Genomic DNA, 17,752 nt, shown 5'->3' on the forward strand with positions numbered 1-17,752 from the left:
GTAATGGTAGGAAGTATATTTTTATTTTAGAATTATTTCACATTGTGATGTGGTAGTCTCAATCAAGAGAAGTGTTACACTTCTTTCTTTCTTTTTCTCTTCTCTCTTTCTTTCTTTCTTTCTTTCTTCTTCGTTTTTTTTTTTTTTTTTCTTAAATGATGTGTCATGGGATGATGACACATTATTTAAGAACCAACTTTTAAAAAAATAATTTAGGAAGTCTAACATTTCTTCTCAATCAATCATTTGATCTATTATTATTAAAAAAGAAAAAGATTGATTGAACATGTTATGTCAATATTGTGGAATAAAAAAATTGATTTCTCTAATTACATACTTATAGCATTGTGAAATAGTTGTGGCCCGTGGGATAAAAAGTTGCAACGTAGGTATTTCATTTTATCAATTCCTTAAAATTTCACCCCGTTAAGGTTTGTCATTAAATCCTATGAGACGATGCCAAAATGATTAAAATACCTCTTTTTGTTTTAATAATCTTTAAAATAGGAGTATTTTGGCATCCCATGTTAGTATTTAATGGAAAATTTAATGGTGATGATGAAATTAAAAGAGGTTGAAAAATGGGATACTTCACGTTGTAACTTTTGATAATTAGAGGTCAACATTGCAAAACTAATGACATATGTGACGGTGTAAGTGAAGTTTCCATTGAATTATTTATTTATTTCGTTAAATATATTTTTTTAGGACAAAAATATACATAACCTTTAAACTATTAGAGCATTCCCAATGGAAGAGCCATATTTTTATGTAAAATGGCTCTTCAAAACTCACTTTTATCTAGTTTAATTAAGCTATTTTTAAGTGTCTACACATCCGATTAGCTATATTTCTAAAAAATAGGTGGGAAAAGATTTGGGAAAAAGATAAAGCAGGAGAGAGAAACACTAAAAAATAAAATGGCTCCCTTAAAAAGTGCTGCTACATTTAACTTTTTTTTTAGCTCTTTTAATCAAATATCTATTTTACATATATTTTTGGCTCATCCAATGTGGGAGGTTTTTTGAGCATTTGAAGAGCTATTCTAGATAAAAGTAACATTTGGCTCTTCCATTGGGAATGCTCTTAGACAATTTGCAATGTTAACCACCACCAAGGGTGGTAGTTTAATGGTCTCAAGGAAATTCTCATGAGGTTGGGTATGCACTAGGGTCTGGGTTCGACTCACGTAATGGGAATCCTTTACCCTATTAGTGTTAGCTACATTGAGTCCCGTTGATGCTTTGGTGGGGCGAGTGTTAAAGCTATGGCTCGGTCGGTCTTGAAGGAGCGCCTGCAGTTCCCACCGTCTAAACCCTTCCTAAGCGACATCCCGCCGGTTGGTCCTACTATGGTCACGCCCAAGTATGATCGCTAGAATTGGCCTCCCCCTCCAACCTTTTAAATTAGAACAAATTTTCAATTAAAGCAATGTCCTCTAAAATTGTAATTTACCCCTTCTGTACCAAAAAGACAAAAATACTTCTATAAAAATTTTAAAAATACACCAAAAAAAAAAAAAAAAAAAAAAAAACAACAACAACTGGTGACCCATTTTTGAGAATTTTGGGTATGGGCTTTTTGAGAATTTTAATAAATTTTGTTCTTACATTTTAATCTTGTCTTCTGGAAATCAAAATTATGATTCTGCCGAGCAGCAGTTTATAGTACTATTCCCACTCATTAATGTCCTACACTTTTTAGGGTCGGACAGTTCGCAAATGCCTATTAGAAACCAAACCTTCCTTAAACGGTTACAAAGTTTTGCTGTTCTTTTAGATCGTGTCCCAGCACCATGTATGCCAATAATATCGCCACGTGTCAGCTTCAGAGACACTCTGTTTACGTGGCCGAGCGACAGTTCAAACTTCGGACCCAACGCCCGCACACGCCAAATCCGTAGAAACTAGAAAGAAAGAACAAGGGCATTGTAGTCCAGCTAAAGTTTCGAAATCCCGACACTGCCCTTGGAGTTGAAAGCGCACGGTTTCTTCACATCTTTCTCTCTTATGCCTTTCTGTTTGGGGTATATTCTCCGGTTCGATACTCTACGTAACGGAAACCAGCACCTATATCTGTCAAGATTCTTCGCAGTTTCATTTCTGTGAATTTCTCTCTCACAACAAGTTCCAGGTTATGTATAATATCCGTTTTTTGTTGGGTGTTCTTTCTTTTTGTTTTCATTTGTGTAATTTTTATAATAATATAAATTCAAATTCTTTGTATTTCGGGCTTCCGTTTCTTGGGTGATTGTCATAGTCTCTGTGAATAAATTGGGCTATTTTTGGATGGGTTTTGTTGCTGAGATTTGTTGCGGTGTTTTGAAGCTACCATTTTTAGGTGATTAAGTAGTTCTAGTTGTTAGCTTTGTGACTGTAGTTTTTTCATATGGCTATTTTTTAGTTTTAAATTTTCCATTTTTCCTAGTGGGTATGGTTTATTTTGGTGGGTTCTGATCAAATTTCATGTGATTCTTGATCTGGGTTTTGAGAATTATTGCTTGATCCGGGTGTTTAGGTGGTAAATGCTACCAGTTCTGGTGAAACAGGACCGGTGGGAATTCCCTACAATCGGAATACTTGCTTTTCCAGAGGGATGTTGAAGTTTGCATTTGGAATTTATTGAATGGAACTAGTATTAGTGTCTGAAATTTATGGTTTTCTGTGACAAGGAGAATAATAGAACTCGTTGAGCGTAAGCCAATTCGTGTTCGACTCCCACATTGCTTAGATTTGAGATGCATTTGGCATTTTGGGTTTTTTTTTTTTTTTTAGTAAAGCTTGATGAATCGTTGTTGTATCGCTTAAGGTTTGTACGGAAGCTCAAGTTTTTGGAAAATTTGCACTAGTTTAAATAGAGTTTCTTTTGAATTCAGATAATATAATGCCGAAATGTTCTGTACGTTGTCTTTTCTTGTAAAATTAAAAGTAAGTGATGTCACTGGTACTCAATACGTACATCAGATAGAGTTATGTTAGCATAGTGCTGCATACTTCTTTTCGTAATACTTCTATAAATATTTTGTTTTGTTACATATAACCTGTTTACCAATTTGTGTATAATGCTATCCATGTTCTGATGATTTTACACATCTAAAATTTATGAGGTAGGATTGAGAGGTAGTACCGAGTCATCTTTTACGAGCCAGTTATATGTGTTTTTTGCTTGTTGTGGACTATAATGTTTATCCCTTGTTATCGAGTTATTATCCACGAGGTATACTGATGGAGGAATTGTAAATGCAGTTTGTTGCTTAACATGTTTAATGGAGATTCCTATGCAACCATGAAATGGGGGTTTGTGAATGGCTGCTGCAATTAGTTTGTGTTTACAATGAGGATGGTGATGAAGATGGTGGGTTAGAAGCTTGTTAATTTAATTATTGATTTAAATGGACATCTTTTCATCAATTTCATGATTTTTCGGGTTGGAAGATCAATTATGTCGTGGACTGAACAGAATGAGCTTCTTCAAGGGCCACAATAGCGACTTGGCCTGAAGTAAAAAGTAATCTTGTTCTTGACAGTTTCTGGTAACAGCATATTTGTTTTTTGGTTGTGGCATTAAGGCTTGAAGATTTAATTTATGGAGGCGTTAGTCTCCGCTCAAGGACAAAAGCAGAATTTGCAGACTGCTGGTCGCAAATCTTTGTTAAGTGGACCCCAGAAAGATTTGTGGCTTGTTGTGCAAGAAGGGTTGTTTGCCGATGTAGATTTGGCTTTGGCACTACTTAAGAAGAATGGGGGTAATATCAATGCGAGAAATGTATTTGGGCTGACTCCTCTTCATATTGCGACTTGGAGAAACCACATTCCCACTGTTAGGAGGCTTCTTGCAGCTGGTGCAGACCCAGATGCTAGGGTGTGTTATTTTATGTCCCTTGATTTAATTGAATGTTTTTATCCTATAAATGGTTCCTTTCAAGTTGTTGCTTCCAGGATGTTTGTGATCTTGTTTTGAGATGCTGTGCTCATATTTCTGATGAGTTGGTTCTGCTGTAAATCGGATTGCATTAGTTTTATTTTTGTCTCCTATTTCAGTAACTGAGTTATATCTGGATGGAAAGGAAACGGTATGCTGATTGCCCTTTTATTCCCTGTCAATTTTGTCTTTCCTCTTGTTTAGGCAGCATGCTTATAAACGAATTTATGTCTATGATTTCCTTTATATTAGTTTGAGTTTTGTTCCCTATTTCAGTTGCCAAATTATATCTGGATGGAAACAGTATGCTGATTGCCCTTTTATTCCCCGTCAATTTTGTCCTTCCTCTTGTTTAGGTAGACATGCTTGTAATGAATTGATGTCAATGATTTCCTTTACATATATGCCTTTGGTGGAATTAGAAGAGATAAAATATGACAATCTTGGAGATTTGCTTGATGAGAAACTATGTGGTATTATTAGTCTATCAAACTATTTTACTTGGCATTGAATTATAAAATTAGCAGTGATAGTGGATTCTTTCATAGTGTCTATATGTTTCTCATGGAAGTTGGAACCGACAAGTAGCTGATGTTGTATTTGCTTTCCTTTTGAAATCACTGTTTCATATATTTCTGTGTCTATGTCCTTCTAGATTCTAGATTCTGAGTCATACTGAAAAGCGTTTGATTTAAATAATTCTGAAACCAGTGTTCCCTCTTTGCATGAACCCTTGGATTATTCATTTTAGGATGGAGAATCAGGATGGAGTAGCCTTCACAGGGCTCTACATTTTGGTCATCTTGCGGTGGCTAGTATCCTTCTTCAATCTGGTGCCTCTATTACGTTGGAGGACTCTAAAGGTCGAACTCCAGTTGATCTCATATCTGGGCCTGTGTTGCAGGCAATTTGCAATGAACATAATTCAGGTATCCACTACTTTATTACGACATGTTCACTGGAGATCTTATTGTTATTCTAAAAATGAACGTAATAGTGCTTGGAAATAACTGCGACGTTGTCCATGACTTTAGTTGCTACAGAGGTGTATAGTTGGGGAAGTGGCACAAACTATCAACTTGGAACTGGGAATGAGCACATACAAAAATTACCACGCAAAGTTGACGCACTTCATGGTTCTTTAATCGTGTTGGTTTCTGCTGCAAAGTTCCATAGTGTAGCAGTCACTGCGCAAGGAGAAGTCTATACATGGGGATTTGGAAGGGGCGGCCGCCTTGGGCAACCTGATTTTGATATTCACAGGTATAATTACTAGTTCTACCTCATTTGCATGCAAACAGTTGTTTAAATTTGATTATAATTCCGAAGTCAATTCTCCAAATTTGAGCCATCTGATAATTTTGGCATATGCACTTCTACTGAACTTTGAATGGCCTATAACTTTTGTTTTAAATGGTTTCAACATATTGTCAACAACTGAATTCTCTGCCTTGCACTTAGTGATATATATTTATATGATCACTGATTCACATTTGCATGTTTGTATACAAAAAGCAAAATAAATGAGAATGGGTTTTGTGTGCTTGCGAGTTTCACCTTCAAGACACAATTACAAATTGTTGAGGTGCAAACAGAAAGAAAGCTGACCTTTACACTGAGGTTGAAGTGCACTATATAAAGTAGAAATTGAATTTCTGTATATTTTCACTTGTGAGAATGGAAAGTTTCACTTGCAAAGTTTTTTCTCTTAGCTATTAAGGTTTTTTTGAAATCAACCAGATGTATATTATGATATTAGTGTATTCTTTACAGCGGTCAAGCTGCAGTTATCACACCCCGTCAGGTGACTTCTGGTTTAGGGTCCCGACGGGTGAGGGCAGTTGCAGCAGCTAAACATCACACTGTTGTTGCTACAGAGGGCGGGGAAGTGTTCACCTGGGGATCCAATAGAGGTAAATTATATGGGGAAGTTGGGTACATATGAATATAGAACTGGCTAAACAAATGATAGTCATTGTCTATGTGAGACTTGCCTATCAGTTTCAATTGGAAGTTTGTGTTTGCGACAATGGTACAGGCGAATGATAAAGATGTTTCTTCTAGTTGTTGATGTGTTTCCCGACATTATTGATTCTTGAAGTATTTACTTTTTTCATATCATTTATGCAGAGGGTCAGCTTGGCTACACTTCTGTGGATACACAATCCACACCTCGCAGAGTGAGTTCTCTGAGGTCAAAGATTGTTGCTATAGCTGCAGCAAACAAACACACTGTTGTAGTTTCAGAGAGTGGTGAAGTTTTCACATGGGGCTGCAATAGGGAGGGTCAGCTTGGTTATGGCACATCGAACTCAGCATCAAACTACACACCAAGAGTGGTCGAATACTTGAAAGGCAAGGTTTTCACAGGGGTTTCGGCTGCGAAATATCACACAATCGTCTTAGGAGCTGATGGAGAGGTAACTTATAGCAGATTTATATTGTTGTAAGAACTAGAACAGATGCTTCGCCCAGTTACTTCAGCTTGATCATAAATACTTCTATGCCATTCAGCTTTACTAATATTAGTGTCCTACATTGTTGTTGTGTTAATATTGTTTGTGTTTGGTTGCTCAAATACTTTCCTGCTGTTTACTCTTAACTTTGGCCAAATCCTACATTTTATATCTGGGCAGGTATACACTTGGGGTCATCGACTTGTTACACCTCGACGTGTAGTCATTGCTAGAAACTTAAAGAAAAGTGGGAGCACCACTTTGAAGTTCCATCGCATGGAACGGCTTCATGTGGTTGCTGTTGCTGCAGGGATGGTACATAGCATGGCTCTTACAGAGGATGGTTCACTATTTTATTGGGTCTCCTCTGATCCTGATCTTAGATGCCAGCAGGTTTTATTTTCTCAGTGCCTCTGTTGATTTTTTCCTATCCTTGCAAGTGAAACATGTTACTTACTTTTCATCCCTATTTTTTTTTTCCAATTCTGTAGCTATTTTCGCTGTCTGGAAGAAATATAGTAAGCATTTCTTCAGGAAAGTATTGGACTGCGGCAGTTACAGCAACAGGTGATGTTTACATGTGGGATGGGAAGAAAGGTAAGGATAAGCCACCTATTGCGACCCAGTTACACGGTGTAAAGAGGGCTACCTCAGTTTCAGTTGGTGAAACACATCTATTGATTGTTGGTTCTCTGTATCATCCCGTCTATCCACCCAATGTGGTTAAGAGTCCGCATAAGCTAGAGCTGAATGTCAGGGATGAGTCAGAGGAGTTTGACGAGGATTTTATTTTTGATGATATGGAGTCCAACAATCTGTCATCCACCATACAAAGAGATGATTCTGGGCGAAGACCCATTCCAAGCTTAAAAAGCCTCTGTGAAAAAGTGGCAGCAGAGTGTATGGTGGAGCCACGTAACGCTATACAACTGCTTGAAATTGCAGATTCACTTGGAGCAGATGATCTGAGAAAGCACTGTGAGGTATGCTCACATATGACCTGCTTAATTTGGGAGAACTTTTCCTAATTTTAAAGCTTCAAATGTACCTAACTTGTGTTCCTAAGTGGCTTTGTTGTGGAGAAGTCAATTATGATTTTTTTTCCTACTATGTCCATACACAGCAAACAGCCTCTCTTTTCTCTCACATGTCTCAAGTATTGGTCTGCAGGTTTTTTAGTCTCATTTCCCTACTGCCATTTTGGCCCTCATGGTCACACAATTTATGGGAAGCCCATGTCTTCTTAAGTACTATTAGGACTGCTGTTGTATTTTATTTAGTTTTTTTGGGGCGCCACCTGCCGTACTTCTCTTAGAAGATCATTTAATGGATTGAAAAAGACGTTATTGTGTGTTAGATCCATATTATCTTAAAAATCGTTTTAAAGATTGGCACTTGGTGCTGTTTATATGTTGTACACATTAAGCACGTTCTGTAGACTTTATTTGGGGGAGATAATTCTCTATCTGTTGTAACTTACTTATCCAAGCTGTTTACTTGTACGCAGGAGATTGCTATCCGCAACCTTGACTACATTTTTATGGTCTCATCACATGCTATTGCAACTGCCTCACCAGACATTCTAGCTAACCTTGAAAATGTGTTGGACCAGAGATCATCTGAACCATGGAGTTACCGCCGGCTCCCAACTCCGACAGCCACTTTTCCTGCAATTATTAATAGTGAAGAAGATGATACTGAGAACGAGATTATAAGGACTCGTAACTCCCACACAAAGAAAAACACCTCAAAAGGCAAAAATGACCAAAGATTAGACTCTTTTCTACAACCCAAAGATAATCCCAATGAAGGCATCTGTAAACAAGTTCGAGCTTTGAGGAAAAAGTTGCAGCAGATTGAGATGCTTGAAGAAAAGCAGTCTAGTGGGCATCATCTTGATGACCAACAAATTGCAAAGCTTCAAACCAAGTCTGCCCTTGAGAGCTCGCTTGCCGAGCTTGGTGTTCCAGTTACACCACTGGCTAAAGCATCATCTTCAGTTTCACCGGATGGTAAAGGCAACAAAAAGACTCAGACGAAAAAACAGCGGAGAAAGAGCGCACAGAGGGTCTCGCAAGTGGAGACTGCATCTGGTTTTTCTGGCACTGAAGTCATTCCGAACTCTACGAAGGATTTCTTGGGTGTTGAACGTTTTCAGGTTTCCAAGAATAAGGTTAGATTTTTAACCATTATAACACTCCTTTGCTTTGAATAGCTAATTGATTGCACCATTCTCCCAATTTTTAACTGATGAAAGACTTGGTGCTAGTTGATTATGGATTCACAAAAATATCTTGTAAGGAGTTGTTGGGAGCATTTTTTATGCAGCTGAAAGCTAATATTACCGTGTTTGTGGGCTTAAGTGGTAGGTTGCTTATGGGTACACAAATTTTTGATAACGAGAGTGTTCAGAAGAAATTCAAGATTCTGCTCCAGCCAAATTTTGTAAAATCATTATGTTAATTTGTTTGTGCATGCATACTTTTTAAATAAATCTAGGTTTTCTGGAGGGAAGCTTGAATCAGGTAGGAACATTTCTTGACTTCTTGTAGAAATTAGTGCTTCTAGGATTATTTTATGCATTCATATGTGTGTCCCGTGCAACCCTAGTAATTTGCTGAAAATCTCCAACCTGCACAAAATTGGCTTGCGCATGCTCATGCTCATGCGTTCTTCATCCTATAGACAATGATTGCTTGAATGAATTTTAGTTTTTATATTTGTGTACTGGTTTGAAATAGATTCTAGTGGTGTTTCTGTTCAGACTGTTCTGAAAATCTTCTTCTGAAATTCGTTCTGTTTCTTAACCCTGTCATCTAATTAGTATTTTAAAGTGTCACCACTATGGTTCCTATTGGATTGTAGCCTAAATGATTTTTATGTCCTCTTATACTAAAGAGAACCTTTTAGTTATATTTTCTACAAACTACTGAGAAGTCAGAAAAATAAAATACATATTACTTGAATATTAAGTATCACTGTTGAACGGTTTTGATTTGTAACTTTTGATAGGAGGGAGGTGTCATGTGTGAAGAAATTGTGGCGAGCCAAGCTGCTAAAGAGTCCACTTTTCATGTTCAGGACAGTTTAGTCTTGGCAAAAAATAAGAACTTTGTACCAACGTCATCCAAGAAGAAAAACAAGAAGGGAGGCCTTTCTATGTTCTTGAGTGGTGCTCTTGATGATACCCCCAAAGATGTTGCTCCCCCTCCTGCAACACCCAGAAGTGAGGGTCCTGCATGGGGCGGAACTATAGTTTCAAAGGGACACACTTCTCTTCGTGAAATACAGGATGAGCAGAGCAAAATCAAGGTGAACAAACCAACCAGCAGCAAGGATCAGGTGGAAGATCTGTCCGATAGTAGAAGTGATGGGAAACTCCTATTGAGTTCGTTTTTGACCTCCAAACCAATACCTGTTGTGGTCTCGGCTTGCGCTTCTCAGATGTCTGATGGAGAGAAAAGCACGCCTCCTTGGGCTGCTTCTGGGACACCTCCCCACCTTTCTCGTCCATCGCTTAGGGACATTCAGAAGCAGCAGGAGGTTTGTGAATTTAAACCCTAAATATTTTGGGAATTTATAGAGGTGATATGGACTGGATTATGAAAATGGGTGTTATTACATTTTTATCTTAGAAATGCCTTTTCAGAAACATTCCTTCTGCCTACTGTTTGCCCAATTACTACCATAGGCTGCCCATGTAGTGTCCTGGAATTTCATGTGCGTGTGTTATCTTTTATTTTCTCATATGTGAATTTGATTTTGTTTTGCTTTGTCTCAAATCAGGGAAAGCAACAGCAGATTCTCTCCCACAGCCCCAAAACAAGAATGACTGGATTTTCAGTTGTGTCAAGTCAGGGCTCACCATCAGATTCCCCTGGATTGAACCGCTGGTTCAAACCGGAGGTCGATACACCCTCATCCATTCGCTCGATTCAGATCGAGGAAAAGGCTATAAAAGACCTCAAGCGTTTTTACAGCAGTGTCAAGATTGTCAAGAACCAGTCCTGAGAGGGCTCTTCTTTGTTGTTTTTGTTTTTTTTTTTGTTTTTCCCTTCATTAATGCTCTTGCTGTAAAATTGATTGTACAGCTGATCTGTACATTCAACTCGTTTGATTTAAAGAGTAGTTCTCATTCTTCTTCCCACTTTTTCTTTCTCTTTTGCCACCTTTCTTTTCTCAAGGTCTGGCAAATCTTAGATTTTAGATAAGTTCTTGTTGATGCAAGTTGTAAATTCTACCAGAGATGGCTGTTTCTCTTGTAGATATAATAATGTACTAATAATACTGTTGTACTCTTCACATGATCTCTTAGAGGGTCACATTTTTCTTTTCTTAGTCTTTTGATCCTTCTTGGCAAATACTAGATTGCTCAGAGTAGATTGGAAATCTTGTATTTGTTGTTTGTTGTAGTCTTTAGAATCTTTAGTTCAATAAACATGCACTCTTTAGTTGAATTATTTGGATTTTTGCCTGCATAATGATTGACCAAAAAAAAGAGAAGAAAAGAGTTAGACCAATGAAACGGCAAGCTCAATAATTCAAGTGGTTTCTCATTACAATTTTTTTTTTTATTTAAAAAAAAAGAAGCTTCACCAGCTATTCCATTCTCTCCGGCCTCGCCATGGGAATGGAGCCGATCTGTGGCCAAGCCTTCGGAGCCAAAAGATTCATACTTCTTGGCCTCCACCATGCAAAGAAGAGTGATTCTGCTTCTGTTAACTTCAATTCACATATGATTTCTGTGGCTCAACATGAAGAAAATTCTTCTCTTTTTTGGCCAGAAAGCTGATATTGCAACCGAAGCTCAATCCCACATTTTCTATTCTCTCCCGGACCTCGTTGCGCAATCTATTCTTCACCCTCTACGAATTTATCTACGATCACAATCAATTACTCTGCCTTTGACATTGTGCGCAGCTTTTTCAATTCTTCTTTACATTCCCATCAATTACTTTCTTGTTTATGTGGTCAAGCTCGGAATCAAAGGGGTTGCTATAAGCGGCGTCTGGACTAATTTCAATCTCGTAGGATCATTGTTATTCATTGATCGTGTATATTGTAATCTCCGGCGTGTATGAGAAAACATGGGGAGGAATTTTAAATTCCTTCGAGTCGTTTTTCAATGGGTGGAAAGATCTCCTGAAATTGGCCATTCCAAGCTGCATTTCAGTCGGTTTAGAATGGTGGTGGTATGAAATCTGTTGGCTGGAGAGAGAGTTAAGAAAAGAGTGTTTTAATACCCCACTGAAAGTGTATATTAGTTTCAACAGAGATTGTTTCTCTTTGTATTATTTTACTGTTGTATTAACTCAAGTTTTGCATAATTTGAGTAAACACCACTGTAACAAGTTGTTTATAGTTGATTGAGGAGTTAGTCCCGTGGATGTAGGCCCATTGCCGAACCACATAAATACTATGTGTTGATCTCTTGCATTTATCATTCCATTATTATTTTGTAGAGTTTGCACAATCATTGAGTCAAGGGTTTGCATCCCTAACAAAATCATGATTTTGCTATGTGGGTTGTTGCTTAATCCACAAGCAACCGTCGCTTCAATGGGGATTTTGATTCAAACGATGGTGTTGATCTACATTTTGATTCAAACGACGGCGTTGATCTACATTTTCCCGTCTTCTCTGAGCTTTGGTGTATCAACAAGAGTTGGAAACGAACTGGGTGCTAATCAGCCAAAGAAGACGAAACTTGCAGCAACGGTGGAAATCTCTTTCAGCTTCGTCTTAGGATTTTCAGCATTGCTTTTCGTTGTAATGGTGAGGAAGATATGGGCGACCATGTTCACCCAAGACGTCGAGATCATAGCCTTGACGGCGACGGTTTTGCCGGTTATCGGCCTCTGCGAGCTCGAAAACTGCTTGCAAACAACCAGCTGCAGCGTTTTAAGAGGAACGGCTCACTCGAAATTGGGAGCCAACATCAACCTCAGCTGCTTTTACCTCGTGGGAATGCCAGTCGCCATGTGATTGAGTTTTTACGCAGGCTTTGATTTCATAGGGCTTTGGCTCGGCCTTTTGGCCACGCAAGGCTCGTGCGTTGTCAACATGTTGCTCGTTTTGGCCAGAACTGATTGGGATCGACAAGCCCAGAGGGCTAAGGAGCTTACTGGAACCACTTCTACCGCCATTGATGACGATGAAGATGAGAGATTAGACGATAAAATTTAGGATTTTTCCACTTCATTAGATAATTCACTAGTTTGAACAATTTTGGAGTCATTTGTACAAAGCTCAAAAATCACTAGGGATCTCGGATGAACCCAACATTTTTTCATATCAACATTCAACAGATTAAATTAGTTTAATTCTATGTGAAATTTCATTTTCTCTATAGTTTTTATTCATTTCAATTTTCATTGTTCTAAATTCATTGAATAATATTTAAAAATCCCACATGATTTAATTACTCTCTAAACTCTAAAAATTGTAATACAGGAGAGCTTAGGTGATGTAAAAAAAAAATACAGTAATTTTTTCAACTGTTAAATTTAATTTAATTTTTTTACATCCTACCCAAATCCTTAACAATATATATATATATATATATATATATTTTGGGGGGGGCGGGGCGGGGGGGCTTATATTATTTAATTTGTTACTTCTTTTGAGTATATAGATGCTTTGTGAAAAAATTTTACCCGCATACCATAAAGCAATGATAAAGAATATAATATTGCCCATATTATGATTCCAGCATGATTCTTAGCAAAAACAATAAATAAATAATATTAATAAACAAAAAGATTCGAGCTTGACACCACCCGCTGCTGCTGACTCACGTTGGTTTGGATATGTGCGTCAGGGAAATGGGCGTTTGGTCGGTTGATTAGACTCGGTCACTCAGCAAACCGCCCACTCTCTTACCCGCCACGCCTTCAAAAACCTTTTTGGGATAAGATATTTTAAAGTCAGGATTTGATTTTAAGAGAAAATTATAGTTTACCCTCTAAAGTTGACAGCGTTTTTTAATTCGAACACTAAAGTTTTAATTTTTAACAGCATTTTTTAATTCAAATACTAAAGTTTCAATTTTTGCAATTCACTTTCCCAAAGTTCCAAATTTTTGTAATTTGACCAATTGCATTCAAAATTTTTCATATTGCCCATAATTTTTATTTTTATTATTTTTTATAAAAAATAAAAAATAAAAATTCAGGTTGGCCGTATCCACCCCTTTGGCCATCTGGCCATTTTTACACCCTCAAATTTGTTTTTTTTTTTTTAATAAAAAAAAAATTAAAAAAATAAAAAAATCAAGGGCAATATGGGAATTTTGAAATAATATTGATCGAATTGAAAAAAAAAAAAAAAAATTAGAATTTTGTTGAGGTGGATTGCAAAAATTAAAACTTCGATATTTGAATTGAAAAATACTGTCAACTTTAGATGGGTAAACTGTAATTTTCCCTGATTTTAATGTGGCAATTAAGAGCATCCACGTCAAGCTCTTGAAAATTTAGTTAAATTCAACTTTCAAAATGTATTTTTTTAGATATAGCTAGTTACTTTTAAAGACTACGAAATATTAAACTCTCTAAATATTTTTCTACTTTAATTAAATATTATTTTTTTATTGTGAAACCAAACTACTTTAACTACTATGAAACTCACTTTCATGCTCACATTCATGAAATTATTTTTTGTGCCCAACTGCATTTTTAATTCTAAGAGATTTCATTGATGAATGCATTTAATTTATTAACCGATGGACATCAATTAATGTAGTTGTGTAATTTGCTAGGTGATTTTGCAGCTCATAACACCCGAGTGTGGGTTGCTCGGGTGTGGGTGTGGGTTTCCTGGGTGTGCCTACACCCGGGCTGCTTGTGGGTAGCCTATACCCGCGCATGCTTTTGTCCTTAACACTGCCCATTAATAGCGAACAGTAATGCCGAAAGTTTTGCAGTATACAAAATCCTAAATAAATCTAAGAGTTCAATCGTCGGAAAAGCATACCTGAGACGGAGAGAGAGAGGCTAAGCGCAGATCAAACACGAGGGGAGAGAGAGGCTAAGAGCAGATCAAAAACCGAGAAGAGAGAGAGAGGCTGAGAGTAGATCAAATCAGAGCCCCTAATCGATTTCACCGAGAGCGAGAGTGAGAGCGGGAGAGAACAATGGAAACAGAAATTTCCATGGCTGACGGTGGACAGAAATTTCCATCTCTGTATGTTCTCTCTTGCTCTTGGTGGTGTGACGAAAAGAAAAATGGAGGGAGAGAAAAAGTAAAAGGAGAGGGGATGAAACTCTGGAGGGAAAAAATCACCAAAAGTTTAAAGAAATGTTAGAAATAGAGAGCTTGATATGATGCTCTTAGAGTATAAATGATGTTAATATTATTTTAAATTTTTTTTAATGACGTGACAATTTATTTATTATGTGTCATCATAATATTGAAGATATATTTGAAATGGAACGATTATTTTTATGAAGGATCTCTTGAACCTATTTTGCATATTAAACGGGATCTAAATTATGACCATAAAATTAGTCTTAAAATGGAAAAAAAAAAAAAAAAATCCTATTCCACAAGAGACCTGTTAACACTTTTGAAATTCATATAAAGGGACCAATCAAATACGGTTTGAATATTAATTCAAATAATTAATTTCAAGTTCAAACCCTAATTCTATAGTTTAGTCTTCTCATTTTTGTTAAATATTTGAAGTGTTTAAGCATTTTGGAGAAGTGAGCGAATTCAAATGTGGATCATTGTTTTGTATAGTTGTAAAATATAGTGTCAAGCAAGCGAATGATTTGGAATATTGAAAACCCTATCACTATTAAGGTTGAGCATGAGTCATGACCCTTTGGTTGATGTTGGTTGAATTCTAACCTTCAAACCAATGGGTTTGACAAATGAAAACCAACTAATTAAAAATCCCAAACTTGTCATTTTTGAAGCAGAATCAAGCTGAATCCATATGGGTTTGTTAAATTCAATTCCGTTGGCTGGTTGGACCAACAAAACCAAGCAATCAAACCACCGGGCTGTTTAAGATTACCTTGCCTTGTTGTTTTAGCTAATAGGGACTGTTTGTTAATCATTTGATTGATGTTGCTTTAATTCTGACCTTAAAACCAATAGGTTTTACAAGCTAATGAAATTCAATCAATAATCCCAAACTTGACATTTTTGAAGCAGGATTGAGCTAAATTGATATGGGTTTGTTAAATTTGATTCGATTGGTCAATTGAATCAACACACCAAGCAATCAAACCACTGAACCGTTCAAGATTAATTATGTCATCGGAATGTCAATCTTAATCTATTGCACTTTTTGAAATCGTAATCCCAGACAAACTCTAATTATGTCAAAAAATTGTTAATCTTAACATTCCCTTTCAAAGAAAAAAACAAAAGTGAAACCCTGGGTCCGTTTGACAACCGTTTGTGGCTCTGTGCGTGTACTGTACACTGTAGCTCAAGTTTGAAAATAACACAAAAAGCTGTAGCATGAAAGACTAGACTGCAGTGTTGGTGCTGTGTTTAACGAGCATGCATTTTGTATTCCGAAACTGCCCCGCAGCAAACCCATTCAATGTGTGTTTTTTTCCCACTTTTTTGTACTTCATTATTTGAGAGGGTTGCTATCTTTCTTCTTTCTTCTTTCTTCAGTGAAGAAATCTGCTCCAGCTGCTGCTTGGTCCGTGACCCAGTAACGGCGTTATTTTCTTCCACCACGGCTCCACTTACTAGAGCCCGAACTCAGGTAATTTTTTGTGATTTATGCCTCTATCACTTTTTTTATTACTTGGTGGACATAAACTGAATAATGTCCGAATTTATCTGCATAATCAAGTAATCTTAACATGGAAACAAATTTTTCTGCATAATCAAGTAATACTAATGGGAGGGATAATCATGCACCTGATAATGACGCCTCTGTCAAATCTCTTGGAATTTTCCTGCAAACAGAAAAGAATAAGTGGCTTAAACAAATTCATAAAATATCATTATAATTCACATAAAACTATTGTATTTGACCATTTACTTTGCTGCAATTTATTAAACAGAAGGGAAAGGAAAAAAGAAAAAATACCAAAAGTTGGGTTTCTCATCTTGTCACCTACGTCTCTTTTCTTCTACTAGTAGGAAAACTTCAAAGAGAGAAATTAATTAATCTCTATCTCTATTCTCTATTAGTTATCTTTGTATAGATTTAATTGTTTTATAGTCAATCACTAGATTCACTACACTACAGTGTAATGAACGTAATGCACGTTCACCCATTCTTTCCACAGTGCTATATATGTTTCATTTCTATTATCCAAACATATCAATAAGGATTGGGCTGGTAAAGCGATTTAGAGGGTATTTTCGATTTTTTAATTAGAACATAACATAAATGTAAAAATAATTTAATTCGAGTGTTGAATTGTTTGTTAATTTTTTTGCTTAGCCAAAAGTTGTCTTAAAAATGTTGCCAAAGGGCGGACCTACTTGAAAGGTTGGGGGGGATGAATCTTTTTTAGAATCTTTCCTAAAATATATATATATTTTTTTTATAATTTTGTCCCCTAAATAATATTTATGCCCCTCTTCTAGCATGTAAAATTAAGAAAATGTCCCTATTCATTTAGTTTCCTTCCGGTCCTTTACTAAATTTATATAAATGATTCAATTTTTTATAAGCTCACCTTACTAATTCAAATCTTCATTCCCCTTAGAGACCACACAATAAGATAAGAAAATACTTAGTTGATAATTCATTTGATAATTCTCCTTGCAGCCTAAGGGTTACATTTATAGAAAACTACTTGAACTTGTATAAGGAATGTAATCTATATTATTGACTTGTTAATTCAGAATTGGCTTCTTTCGGTTGTTTTCTCTATGTTTTCTTTTTCAGTGAAGTATTATGAGGTATGTAACTACAATTTTACATTGATATATTTAGAGATGTAATATCTAATACTAAAACCATCTATGTGGATTATTATATTTGGATTACTTTTTAAAAATTGATTGTTGATGAAGATATATTTTGCTGTTGTTTGGGTAACTGCTGCTATTTGGATTCACGTTATTGTGAACATTGCGGTTTCATTAATATCTTTTCTAACATAATGCAGTCATGCTCTCGTTTTGTATAATTTCGGTGCATGGAGACATAAAGCAATTATTTGTGTTGTGACTAATTTGGTTATCATTTATTTCTCAGTACGGCGGATACGCCTTAAGACCACGTGACGTCCTGCCCAAAAAGGTTCGTTGATTATTCTAGTTAAATCAAATTCATCATTTCATTACATTTGTTCGTGTTTAAAATTTTGTTAATGTGTTGTTCTTGTTATCTTTTGCTGTCTGGTCTCTTTGTCCACATTAACTATCAACTGCATTCATATACGAAATTT

At 36.4% G+C, this 17,752-nt stretch overlaps 1 protein-coding gene and 1 pseudogene across 2 annotated transcripts; both read left to right on the forward strand.

The window, feature by feature from the left end:
- The first annotated feature begins 1,958 nt into the window (after positions 1-1,958).
- LOC132162567 (ankyrin repeat family protein / regulator of chromosome condensation (RCC1) family protein) lies at positions 1,959-10,837 on the forward strand. 2 transcript variants are annotated; one of them, XM_059572815.2, is made up of 12 exons: positions 1,959-2,133; positions 3,246-3,354; positions 3,569-3,861; positions 4,673-4,850; positions 4,956-5,184; positions 5,695-5,834; positions 6,052-6,341; positions 6,558-6,770; positions 6,869-7,360; positions 7,885-8,550; positions 9,390-9,920; positions 10,164-10,837. In XM_059572815.2, the coding sequence occupies exons 3-12, from the start codon at positions 3,586-3,588 to the stop codon at positions 10,386-10,388; spliced, it is 3,240 nt and encodes a 1,079-aa protein (XP_059428798.2). In that variant the 5' UTR covers positions 1,959-2,133; positions 3,246-3,354; positions 3,569-3,585; the 3' UTR covers positions 10,389-10,837. The 2 variants fall into 2 exon arrangements, with proteins under 2 accessions (XP_059428798.2, XP_059428800.2); XM_059572817.2 differs by having other exon boundaries at positions 3,246-3,861; positions 4,965-5,184.
- On the forward strand, positions 10,624-17,613 carry LOC132162349 (protein DETOXIFICATION 49-like; annotated as a pseudogene).
- The last annotated feature ends 139 nt before the right edge of the window (positions 17,614-17,752 follow it).

Source organism: Corylus avellana, chromosome 10, assembly GCF_965113065.1.
Source record: "Corylus avellana chromosome 10, dhCorAvel1.hap1.2, whole genome shotgun sequence".
Lineage (NCBI taxonomy): Eukaryota > Viridiplantae > Streptophyta > Magnoliopsida > Fagales > Betulaceae > Corylus > Corylus avellana.